Source organism: Antedon mediterranea, chromosome 4 (genome assembly GCF_964355755.1).
Source record: "Antedon mediterranea chromosome 4, ecAntMedi1.1, whole genome shotgun sequence".
NCBI lineage: Eukaryota > Metazoa > Echinodermata > Crinoidea > Comatulida > Antedonidae > Antedon > Antedon mediterranea.
The window spans coordinates 30,506,992-30,532,654 of record NC_092673.1 but is presented as its reverse complement, the minus strand read 5'-3'; the positions used below and the strand labels follow the sequence as shown (position 1 = coordinate 30,532,654).

Sequence of the window (25,663 nt, the reverse complement as noted above, 5' to 3'; positions counted from 1 at the left end):
AGATCACTCTCTTTTGTTACAACAACATTAAGATAAACGAGCTTGACCATCGGTGATTACACTTGGACGCAACCGAACCCAACTTACGACGTAGACATAGCGCAAGTGAGTTGTCCAATCACAAGTGACTGTTCTGATGATCTATCACGTCGTCGTGATTGGTTAAATCACTTGCGGCCACTATAATTAAGTTTTGATGAAATTAAGTCATGATTTTTCAAAAGTTTAATGGCCTGGCCCATATGAGTGTACGGGCATCCTGAATTAATAACTTCTTAATTGTTAGAGATAGATACATTTTGTATGTTTTAATACATAGTATAATAGGAACAGGAAGAGGTAATTTTTAAAATAGATTTTGTATGTTTTAATACATAGTATAAAAGGAACAGGAAGATTCTTAAAATCTTATTTTTCCACAATACCACTCCCAAATTTATGAAAATTAAGAAGATAATCAATCCGGATGCCTTGTCCACTCCTTTTATGAGGTTAGGCCATTGTTAACTTTTGACATATCAATTATAGTGGCCGTCGCAAAGAATTGACCAATCACGGCGCGATGGATCCTTAGAACAGTCACTTGTGATTGGACAAGTCGTTATGTTCTGCTGCTATCCAAATGCAATCACCCGACAGTCTTCTCATGATCACTTTCTCCTCGCCTTTTTTGGCAAAAGAATGATCTGTATATCCGGTGAACTAAATAATATTGCTGCCAATTACAAACACACCTCAATCTACATCCTCTATGAAAATCCCTGATATAGTCCTAGTTAGATTAAGACATTTTTTCATTTCAAGTTGGTGGTCAACAGAAGTGGACGGTCGACCAGTAACTTGTCTATACAGAATTTATTTTTCTAAGTAGACATTAATAATTCTCAACTATGTTGAGATTTATTATTTTATTGACGGTGCTTTCTTTGCCGTATGCTTTGTGTGGGTAAGTTATTTTACATCTTTCTTTGTAATTGTAGGATACAGTAATTAATACAATAGGCCTATAGACATGTTATCTTATGGCTAATTACAACAATATAATTTATAAACAGTTAGAAATCAAAAGTAAAAGAGTTCATTTCAGTTTCTTGCAAAAGTGTTTACTCATTACCAGCCACCTGCCTCTACATTAATAAATGCCTTTGTCACTTCTCGCTTTGATTATTGCAACTCTCTTTTTTTTGGCCCTACCGAAATCTTTAATGAATCGACTTCAACGTCTCCAGAACACTGCTGCACGCATTCTAACTCTTACTAGAAGATCCTCACAAATATTTCCTATTATATATAACCTCCATTGGCTACCTATTGACTCTTGTATAAAATATAAGATCCTTTAACTAACATTTAAAGCGCTACTCCTTAAACAACCTACTTATCTCCTTGATCTTCTTCCCTCCTACACCCCTCTTCCTTGTCTTCGTTCGACTGATCAAAACCTACTACTTGTTTCTAGAATTAACACCAATTTTTTTGGACAAAGGTCTTTTATGTTCGCTGCTGCTTCTCTTTGAAATTTTTTAAAAAGAACTTAAAACGCCTCTTTTTAACATCCAATATAAGCGCCTTTGATTTTTACTTCGGTTTAGTTGATTCTGGCGCTATACAAATACCTAAATTATTATTTATTAGAGAATCGGAGTAAATTAGGTTGAATTCAAGTTTCAAGATTCAATTATTGTCACATAATATTATATACATGAAATTTGTTTTCCTGAGCTTAGAAACATAGATACAATACAATTTAAAACACAATATAAAAACGGAACACGTTAACCAATTATCTTGCAAATGTATATTATATACCGTAGATGACAAGTATATGGAAAAAAAGAGTCTCTAAAACGGTTGGTTTTAACTTTGCATTGCCGAATTCTACTAGATCTATTTAAACTTACAATACTATTTAGTGGATGAGTCACATCTTTAATTATCCATTCTAATTTATTAAAGATGTATTGTCCCTTAAAACACAAAAAAATGAAGGTCAAAATATTCTAAATTTAAAGTGGCCATATCAAAGTAATATTAAAGTTATTCACTTTAAGTCGAAAATTTGAGCCAAAAACAACAAGTTTACGTAATTAACAGGTAAATTAGTTTGATTACATTTCATCTGGAAAATCGTCACGAGCGAAAGTAAACAAAGATTTCAAACCATGAGTATGCATTATGTATATGCTAAATTAGGATTGTTTACAACTCGTCACGGTTAAGAAGGTATTTTCACACAGATCATGAGGAAGTTTTATGATTATGCATACAGAGTAGCCAAACAAGCGCGTTTCATTATGGGATATGTTTTGATTGAAAACGTTGACTGGAAGTCAAAGTTATTTTTTAAACAAAAAACGTCTGTATTTCAGTAAATTATTTTTTTTTTCGAAAATTTTTTGGTGATAGTTAATAACTATTATGATACTTCAAAATGACCCACCTTTTTTCGAAATCTTTTATTTTTTATTTTTTTGGAATTAGTCAAAGGGACAATACATCTTTAAGATCCGTTTTATCACAAAGATTATTACATACTTAATATAGGCCTAATAATCAATTTCTACGCCAATTATTTTACATGCTGCTTTAGTTATTTTACATGTTTGATTGATGTTTTTCGTGGGTGTAATTAAATTTGAATACAGGCAATACAACAGAACGTCATAACAGATTTGATTACATTTGGTAAAATAGGATTTTCTTATACTTTGGAGTAAGTTAACGGGCAATTCTATACTTTAACCATCGATGAAAGACCCCAATTGTCTATTCGGCATATCAATAAGAAGATGTCTAGTTCAAATCTTAATTGGCGGATTTCAGTCTCACATATCTTCGTTTTCAATCATAATTTTTATGTTTTATTCTAAGAGAGTTATTACAATCTTACCCTAGTTAAATACACAAATAATATTTATTAAGGCCTTAAATACTGTATTATTCAATCGTATTTATCCTACCATAATACAATTGAAATACATTTCTACATTAATAAAAAAAATGACATACAAATTAGAATTTGTTTTAAAATATAAATAGATACATATTTTTGAATAAAGAACCACATTTGGAATTTACCTATTTCCCTCTAGAAACAATTATTAAACCACATAAGTATTATTTGTGTTTTCCCTGATTAGATAATCCTGTGTTATATAAAGTAATTTACTTTGACCAAAAATTGGATCGGGAAAAATTATTTACCTGAAAAAATAGTCAAGCAAAAGCCCGTTGATGTGTGCGTCTTTAATTGCTTTTTTCTGTGGAAAACTTTTTAACTGTTTTGTTCGTTGGATATCTGGCGATAATACATATTTAAAGATATATTGCCCGCCTGAAAGGCTATTTGTGTTTAATTTTCTGAATATACCATTTTCATGTTCCATAATTCAAAGCAAACAATAATCAAATTGGCTACTAACCAATTGGTTTTTGGATGAATTTGTCTTTTTATAAGCGGAAGTGGAATAACTTTTTTAAACCCGGAAATTGCCTATTTAAAATCTGATTTGTGAACAATAAATCTTTGAAGGTTTTGTTTTGCAACAAAATAATTAAAAGATGTTCTATTATACAAACTGTTATATCGTTGGAATGTTAGCATAAACTAACTTTTATTTCTTTAATTTATCTGCTGCATATACTACCTTTTATAAAAAAAACAATATTTCTTTAATTTATCTGCTGCAGTTGAACTGGTCTACACTTGTAGTTGTGGTGTGCTGAATAAAATGCGGGTTACACCCCTACAGTGTGGTTTAGTTTCTCCGTAAAACCTTGTGCGATGTAACAAAGAACTTATAACACAAGAATCTCCTGTTCTTCAATTTGCATTCAAAACACAGTATCGGAAGTACAGGGTTAAAAGGTCAAACTGGGCGACGCCATTTCACAGCATGGAGCAGCGCCCCCTCCAAACTAGGAAGTCAATTACTCTACCCCTCTAGAGTATTAGCAGATCCCCTCTATGATTTTGACTTTCTAATTTGATGCGGGTGCCCTACTCCTCAGTCAATTACTCTATCCCCCCTAGAGCATTAGCAGATCCCCTCTATGATTTTGACTTTCTAATTTGATGCGGGCGCCCTACTCCTCAGTCAATTACTCTATCCCCCCTAGAGCATTAGCAGATCCCCTCTATGATTTTGACTTTCTAATTTGATGCGGGCGCCCTACTCCTCAGTCAATTACTCTATCCCCCCTAGAGCATTAGCAGATCCCCTCTATGATTTTGACTTTCTAATTTGATGCGGGCGCCCTACTCCATGGCTCACAATGGCGCCACCCATAGCTCTATTCTATCCCACAATGCCTTTCGAAATTGTTACCAGCTTCAGACGAACAGGAGATTCTTGTGTTATAAGTTCTTTGGATGTAATCAAACATATTTTCTTCTTTTCAAGTGATTATTTAATCACTGCTCCAGATGTTTTCCGTACAAATGTTGAAGAAGATGTACTCGTATCGATCTTTGGATCAGATGGAAATGGACCGATAGCTGTTCCAGTAACAGTTACTCTTACTACCAGTGACGGCATAGAAATTGCCAGTCAAACCAGTGCCGTAACAGCTGGTAAATACTTGATCTTCTATTCGTATCGTGTGTGTGCCTTGTATTATTATAATATACACACTTTACAATGTTTATAATAGACATAACATTTTTCCATTATTTTTGATTGATGCTACATCTCCTACTGTATTTGATTTCGTGTAGGACAGTTAGTCCTAATTTGATTTGAATATAGTAGTCAAGAAGTAATGCTTATGAGTTGAATACGTTAAATATTCATATAAATGTTCTATTGAATAATTCGAACATTCAACAGATGAAAATATTCTCTCTATTTAACAAATCAAATGCAGAACATTCGTAATTATGTTGTTTTATAACACATTTATAAAGTAAATTTGTATTCTCATTCAGCCGCATTTATATCCAAGCGTAAGAGGAATTTACACAGACGAGCGCAAAACCTGTAGAATCTGTCTCTATTCTCAAAGCGGAAACTGTAAATGGTCATAAGGAACAACATAGATTCTGTACTTTTATTACCGTTCTCGCTCGTCTGTGTTAGTATGCTTTTGACGGCGAAGGTGTTGATATTCGGTCGCATAAATTAATCCCACAATAATCTAAAAAATGTGGCCGTTGATTGCAACAATTCAGTAATATCGGTAGTACATATTAATATTTGAAAATAAAATTATACCTATTGTTAAAAGTAAACCTTTATTCTCGCTTAAATTCCGCCGAATTTATCTCCAAACACCATGAACACTATGTCTTGTGGATTTTGGCTACGGAGTACATCTGAGCAGCGGGAGACGGCGATTTCTATCTGTTGGTTTTTTGTAGCATAATTTATCAGCCTAATGCCTCGAACAAAAACATCAATTTTGAAAGTAATATAAATTCATTGGTTTAACCAGGTGAACCAAAGGTGATGACATTCATTGTGAACGTAGCTGATCTACCATCGGATGAGGAGATCCCAACGTTAACTTTACGTGCGTTTTCTGACGACAACCGTCTGTCATTTGACAAAAGTGCTATTGTGTTAGTGACAACTAAAAATCAAGTTGTGTTTATCCAGACCGACAAACCTATCTATACCCCTGATCAAGAAGGTATGTAGGCCTACACAATTTAATTTCTTACTAGTTCTAAGTCAATTCTGGAAGTTGAATATGTGTATGATTCAACAGCTTAAACTAATCCCTATACAGGTATGGCCACAGAATTTTATTTTCCACAATATAAACACGTGTAGATTCTTCATTAAAAATGAACTGATATTAAGAGTCCCCTAAATTTGTTCTATAGATTTGTTATGTTTCGTCTGATCTCATTGTTTACATTCATAATTTTAATACACCTAAGTACTATATTTTGCTGCTAATCAAATTAATTTGTCCATCAAATTAATTTGTCCATCAAATTATAACAAAAAATAAACGAAATACGCTTAAATTGATTAGGTATCTTTAAGCTGTCTACACTATCAAACTGTATGTGACCAAAAATATGATATGCCCATGGACACGATGAAACCATATCCCTACCATATTTGGGCACATCACACTTTTTTTTGCCAAACTAGTTTGATAGTGTAGACAAAGCTTTACTAAAAGCAGAAGTCAATTTAAGATAAAAGGAATGCCTAGTATTTTGTATTTTTATATTATTTTAAAGAGAATTGTCACAATTCTTCATTTAAGCAAATGATTTATTGACTAAAAATATTAAACAATATAATTTTGTATTCATTATTCGATTATACATACAAATTTAAAAACATAAGCAGCTCCAACAAAGGATGAACATGGAAGCAAACATCTGTTTTATTTATATCCCACCTCCCTCAGGCCATAGAAAATACTATATGGGATTATATATTAATATAATACATCAAACGCAGAGGTACAGCAGTATTATGTAAATCAAAATTTAATATATCATTTCTCTATTTATTAGTTAAAATTCGAGTAATTTCTTTGAACGAGGAAATGAAACCAACTGACAGAAACGTACGTCTGGAGATTACAACGCCAAGAGGTTCGATAATCGAGCGACGAGATGACCTCAGCACTAACACGGGATACATCACTGAGATTTTCTCATTCTCCAGCTATCCTACTTTTGGAATCTGGACTATCAATGTACATTATGGCCGAAACGTAAGTCTTATACTTCCAGTGGCCAACCAAATACTGTTCTGTTTTAAAAAATAAAGTTTTATCTTGAATTCGTTTGTTTTTAAGTTTATGATACACCATGTGTTTCCAAAAGGAAGTAAATTAAAGCTCTGTCTACACTATAAAAAAGTGTGATGTGCCCAAATATGGTAGTGATATGCCCAAATATGGTAGTGATATGACATCATCATGTCCATATATGGCCACATTACATTACTTTTTTGTCACATAAAGTTTGATAGAAACCCACAACCATACTTGATTTCATCTGTTTTCCTATTCTTTTTGTACTAAAAGTCATTTTTCCTAAAAGTAAAAACACGTTTATATTTTGTATTTGTTAGTATGAATGGAAGAGTACTGTTCAGTTTGAACTTAAAGAATACGGTAAGCCAAGAAATAATTTGTTTATTGCCCAGAATTTACAAGTTAAAATATAACTGAACTGACATGAACATGATAAAAGAGAGTGACTAACGTACCTACTACTCTCATTATCGTTGGTACGTTAAAACGTGGATCTCGCTTGGACACAATGTAAATGAATTAACCAATCAAAAGTAAAGGTTTAGATGACCCATCGCGTCCTGATTGGTTAATTGCGTTGTTCTTACGTTCTGGGTTGCGAGAGAGATCCAATGTTGAATTATTTGTAACGCGGCAGCAACCTTTCTTATAATTTCTTAAACTAATTTTTCATTTCACAGTTTTACCAACATTTGAAGTCATCATCGAAGGTCAAAGTCAAATTATTCCTTCTGACAATGCAATCTTTGCTACAGTTACTGCTAGGTAAGTTGTAGGCCAGAGTTAGTGAATAATATCATACCGTGTTACAGTAAAACTCCAATTATAAAGCGTGGTTCCCACAAGAACGCAACGCAACGACACATTGATGCAACGTGCTGTATTGCGTAATCACAAGTGGGAATGGACCACGCAACAGTTATTGGAAGGGCATTTTCTTAAGCGTGGTTCCCACTAGCGACGCAACACAAGGGCGTAACGCAACGCAAGTGAATTGACCAATCACAAGCGATGGCTTATTCGCTTGTGATTGCTAACTGTCTATAACTTCGCTTGTCATTGGTTAAAACCATTGCGTTGTGTTTACGTCCTTGCGTTACGTTCTAGTGGGAACCAAGCTTTACGTTGCGTCGATTGCGTTACGTTGCGTCGCTAGTGAAATGTGCTTGAGCCGCCGCGCCACGAGCCTTCGATAATTACAATGCAAATGATAGAATCTTAGTTAGTTCAGTTGAAATATTTTTTAAAATTATCGTAGCTTGTTAGAGTAAAGAAATTTATGTTTTTGCAAATGGCTTTAACTTACAGATATGTATACAATAAAGAAGTTAGAGGCAAAGCTCAAGTAGTGATGAGTGTTGTTAAAAGCGGTCAGGAAATCACTCGATTTGCAGCTGAAGCTAAAGAGGTAAATAGGCATATGCCATAGAGAAACTAAACAACTAGAGTGCGCCTTCCTAATGACGTATCTGATTGAGCTGTGATTCTGTTAAAGTTAACACCCCAGTTGTTGAATGTCTATCATTTAGGCATACAAAAATAACTCAAATTAAATCAAACTCATGACTGTTAATATCGGTGTAATTTGCTTTCATTGTGAATAATGTGGAACCTTTTTGTTCTTTATGTTATGTTTGTCAATAATGTTCCCAATATTTGTGAACATTCACAATGCCTCATTTTTGCGGAAGATATTAAATATTAAGGTGAACTTTAATGTTATCTTTATCATATTGAATCATCGTGTCATGTATAATACTGTTTCCGTCATCAGCTTAATGAACAAGGAAGAGCCACATTTACTGTAACGCCAGCAGACTCTGACGGTGCAGACTGGTTCGCTAAATTTGTAGGCGCCAGGTTGAAAATAGAAGCTATAGTTACAGAACAAGCGACTGGTGATAGAGAGAACACGACTATCAGTGCTGCTAAATTTGTGAGACAAGTGTACACGTTCAAACGAGATAGAACCATTAGCAATTACAAGAAAGGCACAACTTTTGACGTCAAGGTAAAGCAGCTTGTTTGTTTCCCAAGTGATGTAATACAACGTAGGGCTATTTATATATTGGAGTTATTCAACGAGCCATATATAAACTATATGCACCTAGGTAATAATAGGCATATATTTGTACTATTGAATTCAGAAGTTGGTGGAAAGATGCGTTTGTCTACCTACTAATAGGCGTATTTCTAATTTTCGCTTCCATAAAGAACTCCTATATCATGATCTAAATGATTTTTTTTATCAATAGTTCATCAACATATAGAAATACTGGCCCCGCCACTGGGGTAATTGGCCCAGGATTAAAATATAAACCTAAGAATATAAGTATTTAGATACATAAGGGTAGTTTACATAAGCCGCGCACTGTTTGTATAAAGGTTTTTTTGGTGGGATTCGGTCCTTCCCTGTTCTATTCTGTTCCTCCCGCTTGCATGGCACCGAAATTATCGTCGCACACGAGAGACGAGATTCCGATTTAGAGGCGTTCAGCCGTAATCCCTCAGAAGGTAGCATCGGACCACTGGCTTCTTATCCATTGCATTTGTTCTTTCTTATTCAGATTGACATATTCCATTCTGATGGCACCCCTGGTGTCAATGTACCGACATTGATAGAAGGGCTTGGCTATAACCCAGAAGGAGTAGCCACTCCGCTTACTGGCACTGCAGATTTTGAGTTGGAAAGAAGTAGTAATGGCCTTGGTCAAGTCGACTTCAGACTGGACGTTAACCAGAACACTGAAAGAATTGAAGTTACAGTGAGTATTCAGAGAGAGCTTGACACTATTAGTCACAGGCGTTCAGAAAGGGTGGTTAGGAATGTACAGAACCATTGTGGAGTTACTAGATCACTCTCTATTCACTTTATATGACTCTCTTCTCTTGAGTTTTACAATTTAAAAAAAAAACGTAAATACTTTACGATGTTTAATACACAAATGTTTTTAACGTTGTGAACCGGGGTTGAGGCACAAATTTGTATTGCAATTTTAATTGGATGAAGAGGACCCCTAGATATTAGCTCCGATGCGAGCGAACAGGAAAGGTCACCTTATTTACATGTTGAGAAAATACAAAATTAAAGATTAATTCGTGATTGCTTTTCAGATCAAAACTTTGGATAATAATTATCCGACTGACGCCAACGGTTTCTACACATTTACAGTCTATCCCATCGACAGTCCAAGTGGTGCGTATTTGCAAATTCGTGTACCTGCTGGTGAAATACAGGTAAACAATAGAGATAATAATTAAGCTACTAGAGTAAAAATGAATGAATTCAAACTGCCTTCCTGTGCTCCACCTGCCTGCAAGTAATTATTTCGTAATTTCGTCAATTTGTTTCCTTTTCATTAGGTTGTAGAAAATTACGAAGCAGAAGTAGTGAAGTCTGGAACTGTTGATGTATTTGGTATTAGCTATTTCGTAAGTTATTTTAAATACGGTTTAATATTGTTTCTATCTATTTGTATTGTTTGTAGTGTATACTTTTATGTACATATATATATATATATATATATATATATGCCTAATCTTATTTAATTTATTTGCAGGTTATAGTACGCGGAAAAATCGTGCAAACTTACACAGACTTAAATTCTAATCTTGGAGCTCAGAAGACAATCCGAATTGGTATAACAAAAGACATGGCTCCAAGTGCAAGACTTGTTATATTTTCATTTGTTGGCAACGAAATTGTCGCAGACTCCATTTTATTGGATATCGTTGATGAATGCCAATCTCAGGTAATTTAGCGAAAATGATCAAAAATAAACTAAATATGTAGCAAAACGGTAAATAAAATTGAATGACTGCGTTTCTATAGGTAATCGATTAAACACTAAATATTCGCTGATTCTATTGAAATTGTTTGTATATAAATAATTTATTGGTACGGAGAAATTATTGTTGATTAGGAATCTTCATAATTACAACTTTATATTTATACTTTATTTATATTGCAGCTAATTGTGAGACCAGACGATGCTACTCGTTCACCCGGTGATGTTGTTCAGTTTACAATCATTGCTGAACCTCAGAGTCGAGTAGGATTGCTTGCTGTTGATGAAGCCGTCTACTTTCTCAAAGATTTCCATCGTCTGACGAAAAAGAAGGTTTGGGATCATTTGTTCATCCTATTGTTCTTTACTTAATTTTGTGTTTGCCTTCATGTATAATAATAGTAGAAGTCTTTTACATATTTATCCTTCAATATACATTACTAAACGTGGAATTTGTCATCAAAAGCTTTGTCTACACTATTAGTAGTGATATAACTTCATCATGTTTATATAATAATGGGCACATCACATTCGTTTGTCACATAAAGTTTGATAGTGTAGACAGAGCTTAAGTTCTTTAATCTACACTAGCAACCAGTATTGTTATTGTATCCACCTGCATGATCACATCACTACAGACTGTTATTTAATTCACCAAGTTCACAAACATCAGAAAACTAATTAGGTGCATTGCCTAACTTTTGCAAAATAATGGTTGCAATTTACCTACATTTTTCAACTGGTCTACACCCTGGAAAACTTCTGAAAACTTGCTCGAGTTTGCAAACAAAAGTTTCCTAGTTCCCTACTGTGTTTTTTTTATATTATTGATGATTCATCTATCGAAAGTTATTTGTTAATCAATCATTGTTATCGAAAGAGACACCTTATTAAGTATTATATAAATTATCTCAAACGGTTTCGAGAATTTTCTTTTTCTATTTTTTATCTTCTCTCTTGATTTAATTGAAAATAACTTCAATTACAACTGTTGAAATTTTGTCAATTTCAGATGTTCCAAAGAATGGAGACTCTTGATCTTGGATGTGGACCAGGCGGCGGTGGAAATAGTAAAGAAATATTTGAGAATGCTGGACTGGTAGCACTAACAAGCGCAAATTTTGGTAAAACCAGTGTTCGCCAAGGTATGTGAAATACAATTAAAATTATTTCTGTAGGCATATTACGGGATCGTTTTAAAATTAGTTTACTGCAGTTATTGCACAAACTACATTTTTTTTCTCAAAAACGTATAATTTTATATATAATAGGCCTACAATGCATAATTAACCAAAAATAAACATAATTGTATAAACCGGTTAAAGACTAAACACATTTAAATTACTGTACTACAGTGGAATAACTTCCTTAAAAGTTGAAAAAAAACAATTAAAACTTTTGAATTATTGTGTTTCTAAATGGAAAATATATTGGTAGTAGGGTAAAAAGAAAGGGTCGGTATGCTGGCCAAACAAACTGTATTTTAAAAGTCTAAATAAATTAAATATAACATAGAATTTATTTTATATTAGGGTATGGATGTCCAACAGAATCAGACAATAGAAGAAGGCGTGCTGTTTCAGGTGAGATAGAAACTATTTTGTACATTTCCTCAACATTATCATTAATATAATATTTTTCATTATCAATGACAAAGTATGTGAGCCGCCAAGTCGGCTTTGGTTTTAGCTGACTTTGTCCAGCTTTCTTTTAGTTACAAAAAAAAGTTTTAGTTAGCCCACATAAATAGATAGACAAACCAGTGCTAGTAAAGTAACATAATGAATGCATACAATGCATATGCAACATTACTACATTGGCTAAACCCAGAGGCCCCTGCGCTTATGAGGCCCCTGAGCAGGGTCTAGAGGAAGAAAACAGGCATTCAAATGTGTCGAAAAAGGTTGAAAACGTCAAAACCCTCTAGTATTGGGCCTCTGCGTCCCAAAACAGGAGACTCGTGTTCTATGCGTTACGCCAATGAACGTTACAATAGCTCTCTTCCTTCGACCCCCTACACCCTCCTTCAGACATTTTGAAAATTGCCACCAGTGGAAAAAAGGGATATCAGCACTTAATTTCAAAATATTGGTTCCGCTTAGTTACTACTAAATTTAGTCTACCTACCTTACAGAGTACTGCATGTTATCATTCAATCTATCATTTTCATATTAATATTTTATTAGAAAATCAGAAATGTTACAAAGAGTTCGAATATGACGTTGATGTGTGCTCCGCTTGTGAAAGTGGCTTCCTCCACATCCCAGGAAAAACATGTGTAGATCGAATCAAGAAATTCGCAAGAAGAAAAAACATCGACCTTCCAGAGGATTATGGCAGTCCACCAGATCCTGCCTTGTTGGGTGAAGTGGTTGCAGCTTTCTTTTTCTGTTGTGAACAAAAGGAAGAAGAACGCAATGTGGTTGCCGGTAGAAATACAAATTTAGATATTGACATAGATGAGGACGAATCAACTGTCAACGTCAGAAGTAATTTCCCAGAAACTTGGATTTTTGAAGAGTATGAGATTCCGTAAGTACTGAAAATATTCAACTAGACCTCAACGCATCGATACACATGGTGTATCAAATTCATCGGAATTTGCAATCCACCGCGTGACTTCGACCGGCTCAGAGGAGTAGCATGTTATCAGGGAAAAACAATATCTACTGTGGAAGACGTTGTCAAAACATAACCATAATTATGATTTATTTTATATCTAGTGATAGCAGACAGATAGTCATTGACTTCTCCGTGCCGGACAGTATCACTAACTGGATTGTACAGGCTTCATCAGTTTCCGCTGCAATGGGAATGTGTGTAGCAGAAGAAAAAGAGATAGAGGTTTCAAAAGATGTATTTATACAGCTGAAGATGCCGTACTCAATGGTCAGAGGCGAACAGACACAAATCCAAGCTACGCTTTTTAATTATGGAAGTAGAGAAGTCACCGTTAGTATTTAACAACGTTTAATTTACCTTATAATAGCCAATCTTCACTCTATGATCTATTATAGAGCTAGGTCTATATCAATTATTAAGTTGGTGATTGCCATAACCGACGAGTTGTATTGCAGTATGTCATACATTAAAATTCTACTAAACCATATGATTATCTGTCTTTTTCATTAAAAAATAATTACGTTAATTTTTATATTCATTTATTCTTTGAAGGGAAACATGTATTTGTATGGTGTAGACGGCGTTTGTTCAGAAAGTCTCCCTGGAATTAAGGGACCTAAGCACCAGTTGACTGTACCAAAGAACGATGCACGGACAACATACTTTAATATTATCCCCTTTAACGTCGGTAATCCTCAAATTGAGGTCAAAGCATTCACTACTTCTGGAAATGACGGAATTAGAAAACAAATATTGGTTGTGGTAAGTTTGCTTAATTCAATGTATTTGTGTAGTAATAGTTTTTATACCGTTCAATCAAGTTAATTCATTAAAATGTGGCCTGTTACAATTCACGATAGTAACAATGAACGTCGAAAACACATCGAAAGTGAACAACGTGTTGTACAATATTGTGCATTACGTCATCATTTATTATTTAATCACGCATAACGAATAGTAACTAGCGTCATCATCTGATTGGAGGCCATATCGTTTTCTTTTTTAAAATCTATTTTACAGTGTTAAAATGTGTAATGTGCATTTCTCTAACAAAATATTTTCTTTGAAAATGGATACACCTTTTTTTTTTATATAATTGTATATTTAATATTAGCCTGAAGGAGTTGAAAGGTACCATTCTAAAGTATTGTTGATCGATCCTACTGGGTCACGTGCAAGTGAAGCTGAAGAAGGAGAAGTTCAAGAGCCTGATCAACCGTTGGATAACGAATTTCCATTTAAGCCAGAAAGTTAGTAGACGTACAGTATCGGAATGCATTGTTTTCAAATCCATGTTTTGTCGTTGAAACATTTTGATAAAATTGTTGATCAGTACTACTAGTTGCAATGGTTCATAAGGTTGACACATGAGTAAATTAACTTGACACTAATAATAATAATAAGTAATGAATATATTTGTTACAGCATTCACTGACCATGAAAATAGTTTACAGAGGGACACTGTTGATATAGCAATTGTTGACTTCAATGCAATTCCAGGAACAGAACAATGTTTCATCACGTTCTTTGGTAAGTTTTATAATATTTTTTTTCGAAACACCATGCACTCAGGAGTGAGAGTGAGTGAGAATGTGAGTGCTTTTACTTTTCTGAGGCCGATTGAAGTATATAATATAATCAAAACGTAAAGAATCTCACAAGTGTCGTTTCAGTACTATATGCGTTAGTATATCGTCATAACCTTTAATTCCCGGCGTAAAAGTGTCTGTCTTAGTCATTTTTGGAATAAATACAATTATCTATTTTATATAACAGGTGATGTTATGACTCCTTCTGTTAGTTCAATAATTGAAGGGTTAGACCCTGGTTCATTACTGGGTAAGCCAATGGGATGTGGTGAACAGACCATGATGTTTATGTCTGCTAATGTCTACACGATGTTATACCTCGACAAAACCGCTCAAATCACTGCAGAGGTTGAAGAAAGCGGCTTTAGCAAAGTTGACAAAAGTATGTATATTTGTTTAATTAAATATTTAAAATTTTGTATAATATATTATCAATCATAATGCAAATGTATATTATTATTATCATTATTAATTAAATAATTACCTAATGAGGTTATATTTTTGTCCGAGATATGCGTGGGTGTGTTTGTTTTAACGGGATGTCAAAACTAAAAGACGGATCTTTTCCACATTTTAACCACAGAGTCTATATGTATTCATGAAAGATTCTATTCGATTTTTTTTAATCTGGACCAGCATCCCAATTCAGGACGACTTGCCCAAAACAAGACAGATCCTATCACGATTCTTGATCCCTTTTTTATTTATTATGATGTATTAGTCCATTCGTTATAATTACCCTGCACACCATTGCATAACTATTGTCTATTTTCTAAAGTTTATCTGTCTTACAATAGGTTACCAGAGAATGATCAACTATCAGAGAACGGATGACGGGTCGTTTTCAGCATGGGGAGATCGCCGACCTGGCAGTACTTGGTGCGTATAATTCAGTATTATTTCACGATATAGAAAAGAAATGACTTGTAAATAAATACGTTGCGTCACTTTGTTTAAAAAGAAATGTTTTAGTTGCCTATTAAGATATAGACAGTTGATATCTCGCTTTTTTAAGGGACGTCAACAAATAACTGTTAGAATGGTACATTTCTGCAATTATGCTTTTGTTTTAATAATTGCTAAAAAATATTCGTTATATTTAACGCAAACAGTAGGATCATATATTTTCATTTGACCAAATCTAAAATGATATGAATACATTCTCATGTTTGTAATAGGCTGACGGCTTACACGGTTAAAGCGTTCTACAACGTGCTTGTACTAGGAAGATTCGTTGACGATACTGTATTGTGTAACGCTTTTAAATTTTTTGAAACGCGATATGTGGATATCGAAGGGGTTGCAGGTCAGGGTAGATTCTACGAAGGAAACTCTGTTGTTCACAAAGATATGGCCGTAAGTGTACCAAGAATGTACAAGTGACTTTTAATCTCTTTTTAAAATTTTACTTTACACAACCGTCTACAATAATAGTCTAGTACTAATATAAAGTGCACATTCGTAGAAAGATTTGTGTACGCTACCTCTTTTCTCGCTGTAAAAATAACTTTAACACTTTTTACACGACATTTCTAGGGTGGAATCAGTGGCGACATGATGATGAATGCATTTGTTGTTACAACTTTGGCAAAATACAATCCTGGAAACTTAGAACAGCCTGTGGCCTGTAACTTGGTAAGTATGAACCTAAATTAATGTAATGTTGCTACGGAACGATAGTTCAATTTGACATCATACTAGAACCACTAAGATTGAGCCAAGAATGTTTAAAAGTATGTTTTTGTTATTTACAGAATTATGCCGACAAACTCGGAAAAGCTATTGCGTACCTCGAGGCTAATTTCAATACTTTAGAAACAGTTTACCATCGTACAGTTGTAGCATACGCATTGAATGTGGTAAACAGTATAATTAAAGATGAAGTATGGGCCAAAGTGAAAGAAGACGCCTCCTTTGATATAGTTAAGGGCCTACGTCACTTTACCATGAACTCAAAGGCACTGACGGTCGAAGCAACAAGTTATGCGCTATTGACTGCTGTCTACAGAAATGAGATTACGTATGCAAACGGTATGGTGAATTGGCTGACGGAACACAGAGACTTCAAACGCGGGTTCAGTTCAACCTCTGTTAGTATTATTTTGCTTAGCATTTCTTATTTAATGAAAATGGAAACAGACATTTGGTGTTCTTTTTTTTCAACGTAATACAACCTACTATATAAACGTCAATCTTATTTAATGAAAGTACAATAGAAAGAGTACAACATGAATATGATGCTGCGAGAAATACATAGGCTTACCTTTTTCATAAGATCAAATATTTCGACAACAATTATTATTTATATTATTAATTAATTATTATTATTACTATACTTAATATTGGATAATGCATCTTAAATATAATATATAATAAATAAATGATATGTTATTTTTTTCGTGCCATTAATATGAACGATTTGTTTAAAATATAGGACACTGCAATTGCCTTTGAAGCTCTAGCAACATATTCAAGCGAAACCTCAACTACGTCTGTTAATATGAGATGTGAATTGTCTTCTACATCAACCAACAATTACGAGGAGATTGTAGAAATCACCGACACCACAGCTACATTATCGCAGAGAAGAGAAGTGAGTTAAACACACTCAACATAATCGATTCGAATTAATTTACATTCATAAAAAGAACGAATTACAGTAAGTCTTTGAAAAGGGACTAAAAGTTTTTTTGGTAATATTCCGGTATAGTAATCATGTTGTAAATCATGTTGTTTTTAGTGTCCCACAGATGGATTACTTGTTATAGAATGTTCAGGAGAAGGCGTTGCACAGGCTGAGGTAATGTATCTTTTCAACAGGGTTTTGAAAAGTAGGCCTAGGGCAGGAAAAGTGGTTTAAAACTTCTGAAACTTGCAACAAGTATACTTTGTAACGAGTGTCTGTAATAAATTATTATAAGTAAATAAGACATACACTACTACAATAAAAAGGCATCCTGATAAGTCAACTTTGATCGTGTGGACCTTAGTAACAAAAGTAACTATTATATTTGATTTCCTGCATCAACATACATAAAACATCTTATCGGTTTGCTATACAAATTATGGAGATCTGATTTGTTTTCGTTTGTTTTTTTTAGGTTGAGGTTATTTACAACACTCCAGCTGATACACCAGGAGAAGAATGTGCCTTTTTTATTTTTGCCCAAATGATAGAATTAGACGCTGAAGCAGAAGCTGAGAAAAAAATATATAGAATGGATATTACCGTTAAGTAAGTGTGTTATTTTTAACAATTTAAAATTATGGTAGCTATACAAAATATTTAAGAATTATTTGTTTTACTCAAAACTTACTATTCCTTCATTCTGTTTTATATTAATCTTATTGTTTTACTTCACTAATATTTGTTATTTTAGGTATCAATTAGAAGTAAATGGAGAAACAGATATGGCGATTGTTGAAGTTGGTTTGTTTACTGGCTTTACTCCAGTGCAAAGCACATTAGATAATGTAAGAATTGTCATCATGTTTCATCTGTTTTAATACATATTGACACTCATTTTGTAGTATTCTTGTTGTCAAAGTGTGAATATATTATACTGAATTGAATTATTTTACACGACACGACTTACATGACCAATTTCTTGTCATACCTGTGCCTGTTAAAGCTTAGTATGGGCACTTTGTAGTAATAAATAAAATAAATATTAGCCCATTCCACCCTAACATTTTCGAGTCACAATTTCATAGAAATAGTAAATAAATCCAGCACACCTAAGCTGCTAAACTAAAATAAACTTTAAAAACAAAAACAATTAGAACGATTTTGACTAAATATGGCGAATAGCGTGAGCGATGCATGATGGGAAGGAATTGGGAGCAATATCGCCACCACCAGTAAAGTTGTTATTATACGGTGGCGCTATTGCTCCCAAACCCTTCCCATCAAGACGTTACTCACGAAATTAAGCTATTTGCAATCAACTATTATATAGTTTGTTAACAATTGAGTAGGCCTACTAGTCATAGTGGTTACTTGGAGTACTACAACTATAATGATTTTTCATTTGTTATTTAGCTTGTTGCATCTGTCGAGTATCCCGTCGAACGCTATGAAACTTCTGACAGGAAGGTTACGTTGTATCTAGAAACTGTAAGTTTTTTTTGTGTGTGTGTTTGTGTCTTTTTTAATCTACACTAGTTGGTCAAAAAAGTGCCAAAATGAGGAATCGATATGACATAATCATGTCCATATAATGGGCACATCACAGCTGTTGGTATATAAAGTTTGATAGAGTGTAGACAGAGCTTCAGATTAAGTTATTTTCATTTCAATTTCAGGACATCATAATGTATAATTTGTTACATATCGTTTTTTGATAAACTTTAATTTTTGTTTGTTTACTGAGGAGTCACCAGATATGGTGAATGTTATCTTGAACTGCCTCTATACTCTGAAAAAATGCTGTACTTTAACGTAAAAAGAAATTTATATTTTTCGACGTGATTTCTGTAATTTACACATTTTTTATTTAGGTACATTTAAACAAATTCATGCATGAACTTTAGAACTTGGTAATTAAGTATTGATTGTTGTCCTTTTTAAAATTTCAGTTGACGTCAGAACTAACAACATTACCATTTAATGTTGAGCAGACGTTTCAAATGGCGAATGTCCAGGCAGCTAGTGTCACAGTTTTCGATTACTACTTTCCAGGTAAGATGATTTCGATAACTAATGTTCATTTCATATCTCATAAAAATTAAATATATGCTATAGGAAATAAATATTATTATTTTTCCAGAGAAAAGATGTACTGCATTTTACAACCCACATGACGATCAAACTGAATTGAGACAAGCTTGTGAGGGCGATGTTTGTGTCTGCGCCGCAGGTAACTATTCTATTTTCTTTAATATTATTATCAATAAACTGAAATGGTATACAAGGGTCATTGACAAACCCCAGGGGGCGCTAATTTGACATGATGTAGTCTGGCCAATTTTGACTAAGATCTTCAAATTGCTACCGTAATGCCGTAGACGGTACAGCCAGCGTCGAGCACCGGTGGAAGGACTACTACTATTCCACCCTATCTTGATTAGTAGTCGCTACTCCTACTGACAACACGCTCTGCCAGCGCGTCAGTATATGGCAAAAAACCCACATAACAAAATGGAGAAAGTTTATATAGGAGGCCGTAGAGCCCATGGCCATAACGGGCGCAACATTAGTTGCAATTCGACCAGTAAAAGCATTGAAGGAGCTTCTTCTTCGTATGATGTTTTGCAGTCAAAGCCTTCGGGAAGCTGTAAAATGGATGAATGTAATAAATCTGGTCACAACGGGAAAACTGAAATCAATATATGCACTTATAATGTCAGAACTTTGAGAAACAAGGAAAATATCGAAAGCCTATTAGAGGAACTAGATGGATTCAAATGGGATGTTATTGGGCTAGCAGAAACCAAGATACATGGTGAAGGATTAACTGAACTTGAGGGAGGTGTATGGCTTTACAACAGGGGCAAAACAGAACAGGACAAAAATGCAAAAGGAATTGGATTCCTGATTCATACGAAATTTAAGGACTATGTCAAAGAAGTAAAAAGTGTCTCTAATAGGGTAGCATACATGATGGTACAACTAACAGGAAAAACTGAAATGTGCATCATACAAGTTTATGCTCCCACAAGTGATTATGATGATGCAGTGGTAGAGGAATTGTATGAAGACATCAACAAGATCATGACAGATTTTCCAAGTACATATACAATACTAATGGGGGACTTCAACGCTAAAATTGGACAAAGAGAAGAGGGGGAAGAAAACATAATGGGAACATTTGGATTAGGAGAAAGGAACAAGAGAGGAGTTAGAATGGTAGAATTTGCAATGGAACACAACGTAAATGTGGCAAATACGTATTTCAAAAAACACAAAACTAGGTACTGGACTTAGGAGAGTCCCAACAGAAACCACAAAACCCAGATTGACTACATACTAAGCAACCAGCGGGGAATAATTCAGAATTGTGAAGTAATAACCAGTGTAGATATTGCAAGTGACCATAGAATGGTCAGGACAACTCTCAAAATCAACAAAAGACTAGCCAGGCTGAAGTTTATCCAAAATAAAAAGAAGAGAAGAATTAACATCATGAAGTTGAAAGAGAATAGAGAGGAATTTCAACTAAAAATAAAAAACCGCTTCGCAGGGTTGGAGTTGGAAGAGTCGGATATTGATGAGCAATGTAATATGGTGACAACCATTATGTTAGAAGAAGCCAGAGCTGTAGCTCCAGCAGAAAAAATAAAGGTCCAAAGATCGGAGGAGGATAAAGAAATAGAGGAGTTAGATCAAAGAAGGAAAGAACTTAGATTAAAAGAAACAATGTCTGTACATGAAAAGGTGGAATATGCTGAAGTAGTGAAAACAGTGAAGAAGAAGCGCAGACAAAGAAAGAGGCGGAGAACTGCTAAATTCATCTTAGAATCACTGGAAAGAGGAAGGGGGCCAAAGACAATACAAAAAAAGCAATGCAAAAAATCTAGAATGAGTAAACTAAAGAAAAAAGATGGAACTGAAACCTCAAAGAGATCTGAACTGCTAGATATTTGTGCAGATTTCTACCAAGATCTCTACAAATCATCAACCCAACAGTCTGAACATATAAACATTTCATCAAGAAATACAGATATACCACCGATACTGGAAAAAGAAGTGGAGGAAGCATTAAAGAGCATGAAGGATGATAAAGCACCAGGAAACGATGAACTTACAAGCGACATCATCAAGCAAGGAGGGGAGGAGATAATCCAACAGCTAATAAAACTTTTCAACCAAATCTTAGTGATACAGAAGATACCAAGAGCATGGAAAGAAGCCAAGATCATTCTTTTGTTCAAGAAAGGGGACAAAGCAGATGTTCAAAACTACCGTCCCATTAGCCTCTTGTCTCATCTGTACAAAATCTTCACTAAAATAATCCATAACAGAATAAGAGATGTTTTAGACAACAACCAACCTACAGAACAAGCAGGTTTCAGAGCAGGGTACTCGACAATAGATCATCTACAAGCAATAAACCAGCTAATTGAAAAGGCAAGTGAATACCAACTCAAACTCTGTCTTGGCTTTGTGGATTACCAAAAGGCATTCGATTCTATTGATCATTTGGATATGTTTGAGGCGCTCCGAAAAATAAATGTTGATGAAGGTTACGTCAGAATCATAGAAGATATCTACACTGATGCAATAGCCAGAATCCATATTGATAATGATATATCAAGAGAGGTTCATATACAGAGGGGGGTACGACAAGGTGATACTCTGTCCCCAAAGATATTCACAGCAACCATCGAAGAAGTATTCAAAAAGGCTCAGCTTAATAGAGGTATAACTATTGATGGAGAAATGCTTACAAACCTCCGTTTTGCGGATGACGTGGCATTGATTTCAACATCAGTTGCAGATATGAAAAACCAACTCAAGTCTGAATAAGGAGAGTAAATCAATCGGACTAACGCTTACACACAATGCTTTCTAAATGTATATGTTGCAAAGCTATAATCTCGACATAATAATTATTTCAAACACGAGTTGTATTTTTTTAATTATATTATTTTCTATAAAATTTAGCGATATAATATTATTGTAATTGTTATGATTATTATCAATATGTCCTTATCTCATTATAATTATAGGTCCTTGTCCAATTTGTGGAAGAGCTGGAGAAGACCTGAAAACGTATAACGAGCTGTATCACGAGCTAGCTTGTGGCCCACAGAGCGGAATCGATTATGGTAAAACTGGTTATTTCGATTTGAGAGATAATTAAGGGGAGGGATTAAAGGTCAAGTCAGGTAAATTAAATTAAGAACAGTTAACAGCATCATGTACACTTACAGTACGTCCGTGATAGGCCTACTTCTTTTTTCAGCACAGACACTATCAACGATGGCTCTTAAACAGCTATTTCGCTTTCAAATAGAAGCACTGAAAAACAAGCATTTTCGGCACCTTATACTTTTCTCCACACTCTTTACTTTAAAAATCGTTTTGAAACGTAATTAAAAGATGAATAAAGTCATATATAGCAATTATAACAATTATATATAAGCTTTGTCACAAAGTCCAATTTAAACACCACTTGTTCTTCTTGCTAAATTACATTTATTTTATTTATCACCAGTGTTCGAGGCTGTTGCTCAGGCTGTTGAAGTTAGCAATGGATTTATCACTCTTACAGCGACGGTTAGCACACGAATGAAGAAAGGTATTTACATAGATAATATCCTAACATTAGATAGATTAGTAGATATTATACATACACAGTTTGTCAGGTTTATAGGTTATAGGCAACCTTTCCTACGGGTTATTATATTTTTAAAAATGTTTAAGTTAGTGATTCTTCGGTTAGGCTTGTACAATACAGGTATGACCACATGTGATGTATATGTACGTTTACTGTGTACAGAATTTGCGATACGAACACTATTTTTGTATAGAAACTTGAGTCGGCTACGTAATCTACCTCTTTGTAATCAAAGACTCAGCTTAATTATATTAATTAAAATTAATTATTAATTAATTATATCTAAATTTTGATTTATATAATACCAGTTCTACTTACTACATTTCATTATTATATCGATTATATCGATTTATTGCAGGAAGAGATCAATTTGAGGAGGTAGGCGATGACGAAGGATCCCCTCGTAATTTCATTATAAAGAGTTCGTGCGCAGGCTGTGACGTTTTTGAACTTGGTCACAAGTATCTGATAATGGGTAAAGATGGTATTCCCTACAAAGATGGCAACTTTACCAAGTAAGTTAAATTAAAATTCTGAAATAAATTGTGTTAGATCGCTGAAATCGGCAAAAAAAGAAAAAAAAAACAGTTTTGGTACAGTTCCTATGTAAGTTATTCGTTAAAATTTAACGTATTTTACTTTTTCCAGATACAAGTATTTGCTTGATACCACTTCCTATCTTGAGAAATGGCCCAAGAAAGCAGACAACAAAGCACGTGCTAAAGAATTTAACAAGTTTAAAAATACTCTGAAGAACGAAGGATGTGCTGCTTAAGAACTTCACCAGAAAAACAAGCAAAAAAACACAAGTTTTTGCGTCTTTTTTTATTAAATAAAAGTAATACTCTTAAACATTCAACATTGTATGTCATTAGTTATCAGAGAAGAGAGACATCTTCCATGTTATTTATAGATAAAGGAGGTTTGGTATAAATCAAATTCAATCTTATACTCTTAATAGGCATCTTTCTTTTAAAAGACATTAACATCTCTCAAATTTGACGTTTTTAAGGTGGTAATACAAAAATGATTTCGTTTTTTGTTTCATCTGTATTTGTATGGTATAATAAATAAATCAAATCAAATAATTTTATGTAAGTTGTCTTGCAAGTACTACCGGAAAATAAAGTGAATTATTATAATGTATATGGTTACAAATTGTATGCAGTATTATAAGTTATACAATTACAATTTACAATTTTTCTATACTCAACTAAAATAAATTATAATTGGAACTAAACTTTATACATCTACATGTTATTGAATTGTTTGAATATATAAATCCATTTTATTGAATGTGGAATTAAATTTGCCTATACACTGAAAAATTGACTTCATCTGCATGTTATTATGTGTTTTTGTAATAGGGACGGGACGGGAAGCCACAGGACGGTGCTCATGAATAATCTTTAACAAATTGGGCGGAGCTTAGCCTGAAATTCCGTCGTCTTAACTTTTTGAGGACGATAAAGTTGCCATTTTCTCGTTTATGGAAAACGAATATAAATAACGTACATATAACCTTAAATATAAGTTAAAATTACACTTACACGTTTTACCGAGAACTTTGTGATAATAACTCACGGTCGTCATAATGAAGCTCATTTTAATATGGAAATCACACATGTGCATTATGAAAAACCATTGTTTTGCATCACTGCCTTCAGTAGAAATATGAACTAGTCTTGACCAGCTTGCTTTCGTTGAACGATAAATACAACATTAATGGAAGATCCCGTATTTTGAAATATGGTGAAAATAAAAGGCTACTGAAATCCCCCGCCGGCCCAGTTCAAATCCGCCTACAGGTTGTAACTGGTACCATATATCGTAATCGTAGGCCTGCATCATTAATTGTTTTTAATCTAAAATCTAATCCCCATGTCTTGCTTTCTATTGAAAATGTCGGTTGACACTGCTAACGAGTAGGCTTATTACTTACTTATTACAAGTTTTATTTACATTGGTGAAACCCAAATAGACCCGGCTAGGCAGGTTAGAAATCTAGGGGTTGAAATGGATGCGGGTATGACTATGATTTCTCATATCTCAAAAACTAGTTCTACGTCGTCTTTTCACTTACGAAACATCCGAAGGATTCGAATATTTATTAATGAGGCAGCAGCTAAACAACTTGTTCATGCTTTTGTCACTTCACGACTGGATATGGGAAACTCATTGCTATATGGGCTACCACAAACACAACTCCACAGGCTTCAGCTGATTCAAAATACAGCGGCACGAGTTGTTAAAAAAACTACCAAGATATGCACACATATCAAATACCTTGGAAACTTTGCATTGGCTTCCTGTAAGGTACCGCATTGTTTTTAAAATGTTACTCTTTGTTTTTAAGTCTATTAATGGCATGGCTCCTGAATATATTTCTGACATGCTTAGGCTGTATGTTCCCAGACGGAATCTGCGTTCTAGTGATACGCTGCTTCTACATCAACCTAAGTCTCACCACTCATGGGGGAGACAGAGCTTTCAGCTCCTCGTCTATGGAATGCTCTGCCGAGCTCTATCAGATTTTGCAAAACACATTTATTCATTAAGGCATATGGAAATCATGAGGTTTCTTAAAGTTCTAGAATTGTATAGTATATTTTTTCCTGACCAGCATTATCTTTGGGGTGCCTCTGTCTTGGTTGTT

The 25,663-nt window shown here is 34.2% G+C and overlaps 1 protein-coding gene across 1 annotated transcript; it reads left to right on the top strand.

Moving 5' to 3' along the window:
- The first annotated feature begins 813 nt into the window (after positions 1-813).
- On the top strand, positions 814-24,316 carry LOC140047256 (complement C3-like). Its single transcript, XM_072092163.1, has 36 exons — positions 814-946; positions 4,404-4,573; positions 5,434-5,631; positions 6,479-6,681; positions 7,044-7,086; positions 7,407-7,491; positions 8,035-8,134; positions 8,501-8,737; positions 9,294-9,491; positions 9,841-9,963; positions 10,090-10,158; positions 10,287-10,478; positions 10,698-10,847; positions 11,527-11,659; positions 12,047-12,097; positions 12,701-13,046; positions 13,238-13,466; positions 13,689-13,898; positions 14,251-14,386; positions 14,562-14,666; positions 14,913-15,107; positions 15,523-15,604; positions 15,904-16,081; positions 16,262-16,360; positions 16,480-16,815; positions 17,160-17,318; positions 17,466-17,525; positions 17,827-17,960; positions 18,106-18,199; positions 18,768-18,842; positions 19,304-19,406; positions 19,495-19,584; positions 22,397-22,495; positions 22,885-22,968; positions 23,366-23,522; positions 23,656-24,316. Exons 1-36 carry the CDS (start codon positions 891-893, stop codon positions 23,780-23,782), a joined length of 5,106 nt encoding a protein of 1,701 aa, XP_071948264.1. The 5' UTR covers positions 814-890; the 3' UTR covers positions 23,783-24,316.
- The last annotated feature ends 1,347 nt before the right edge of the window (positions 24,317-25,663 follow it).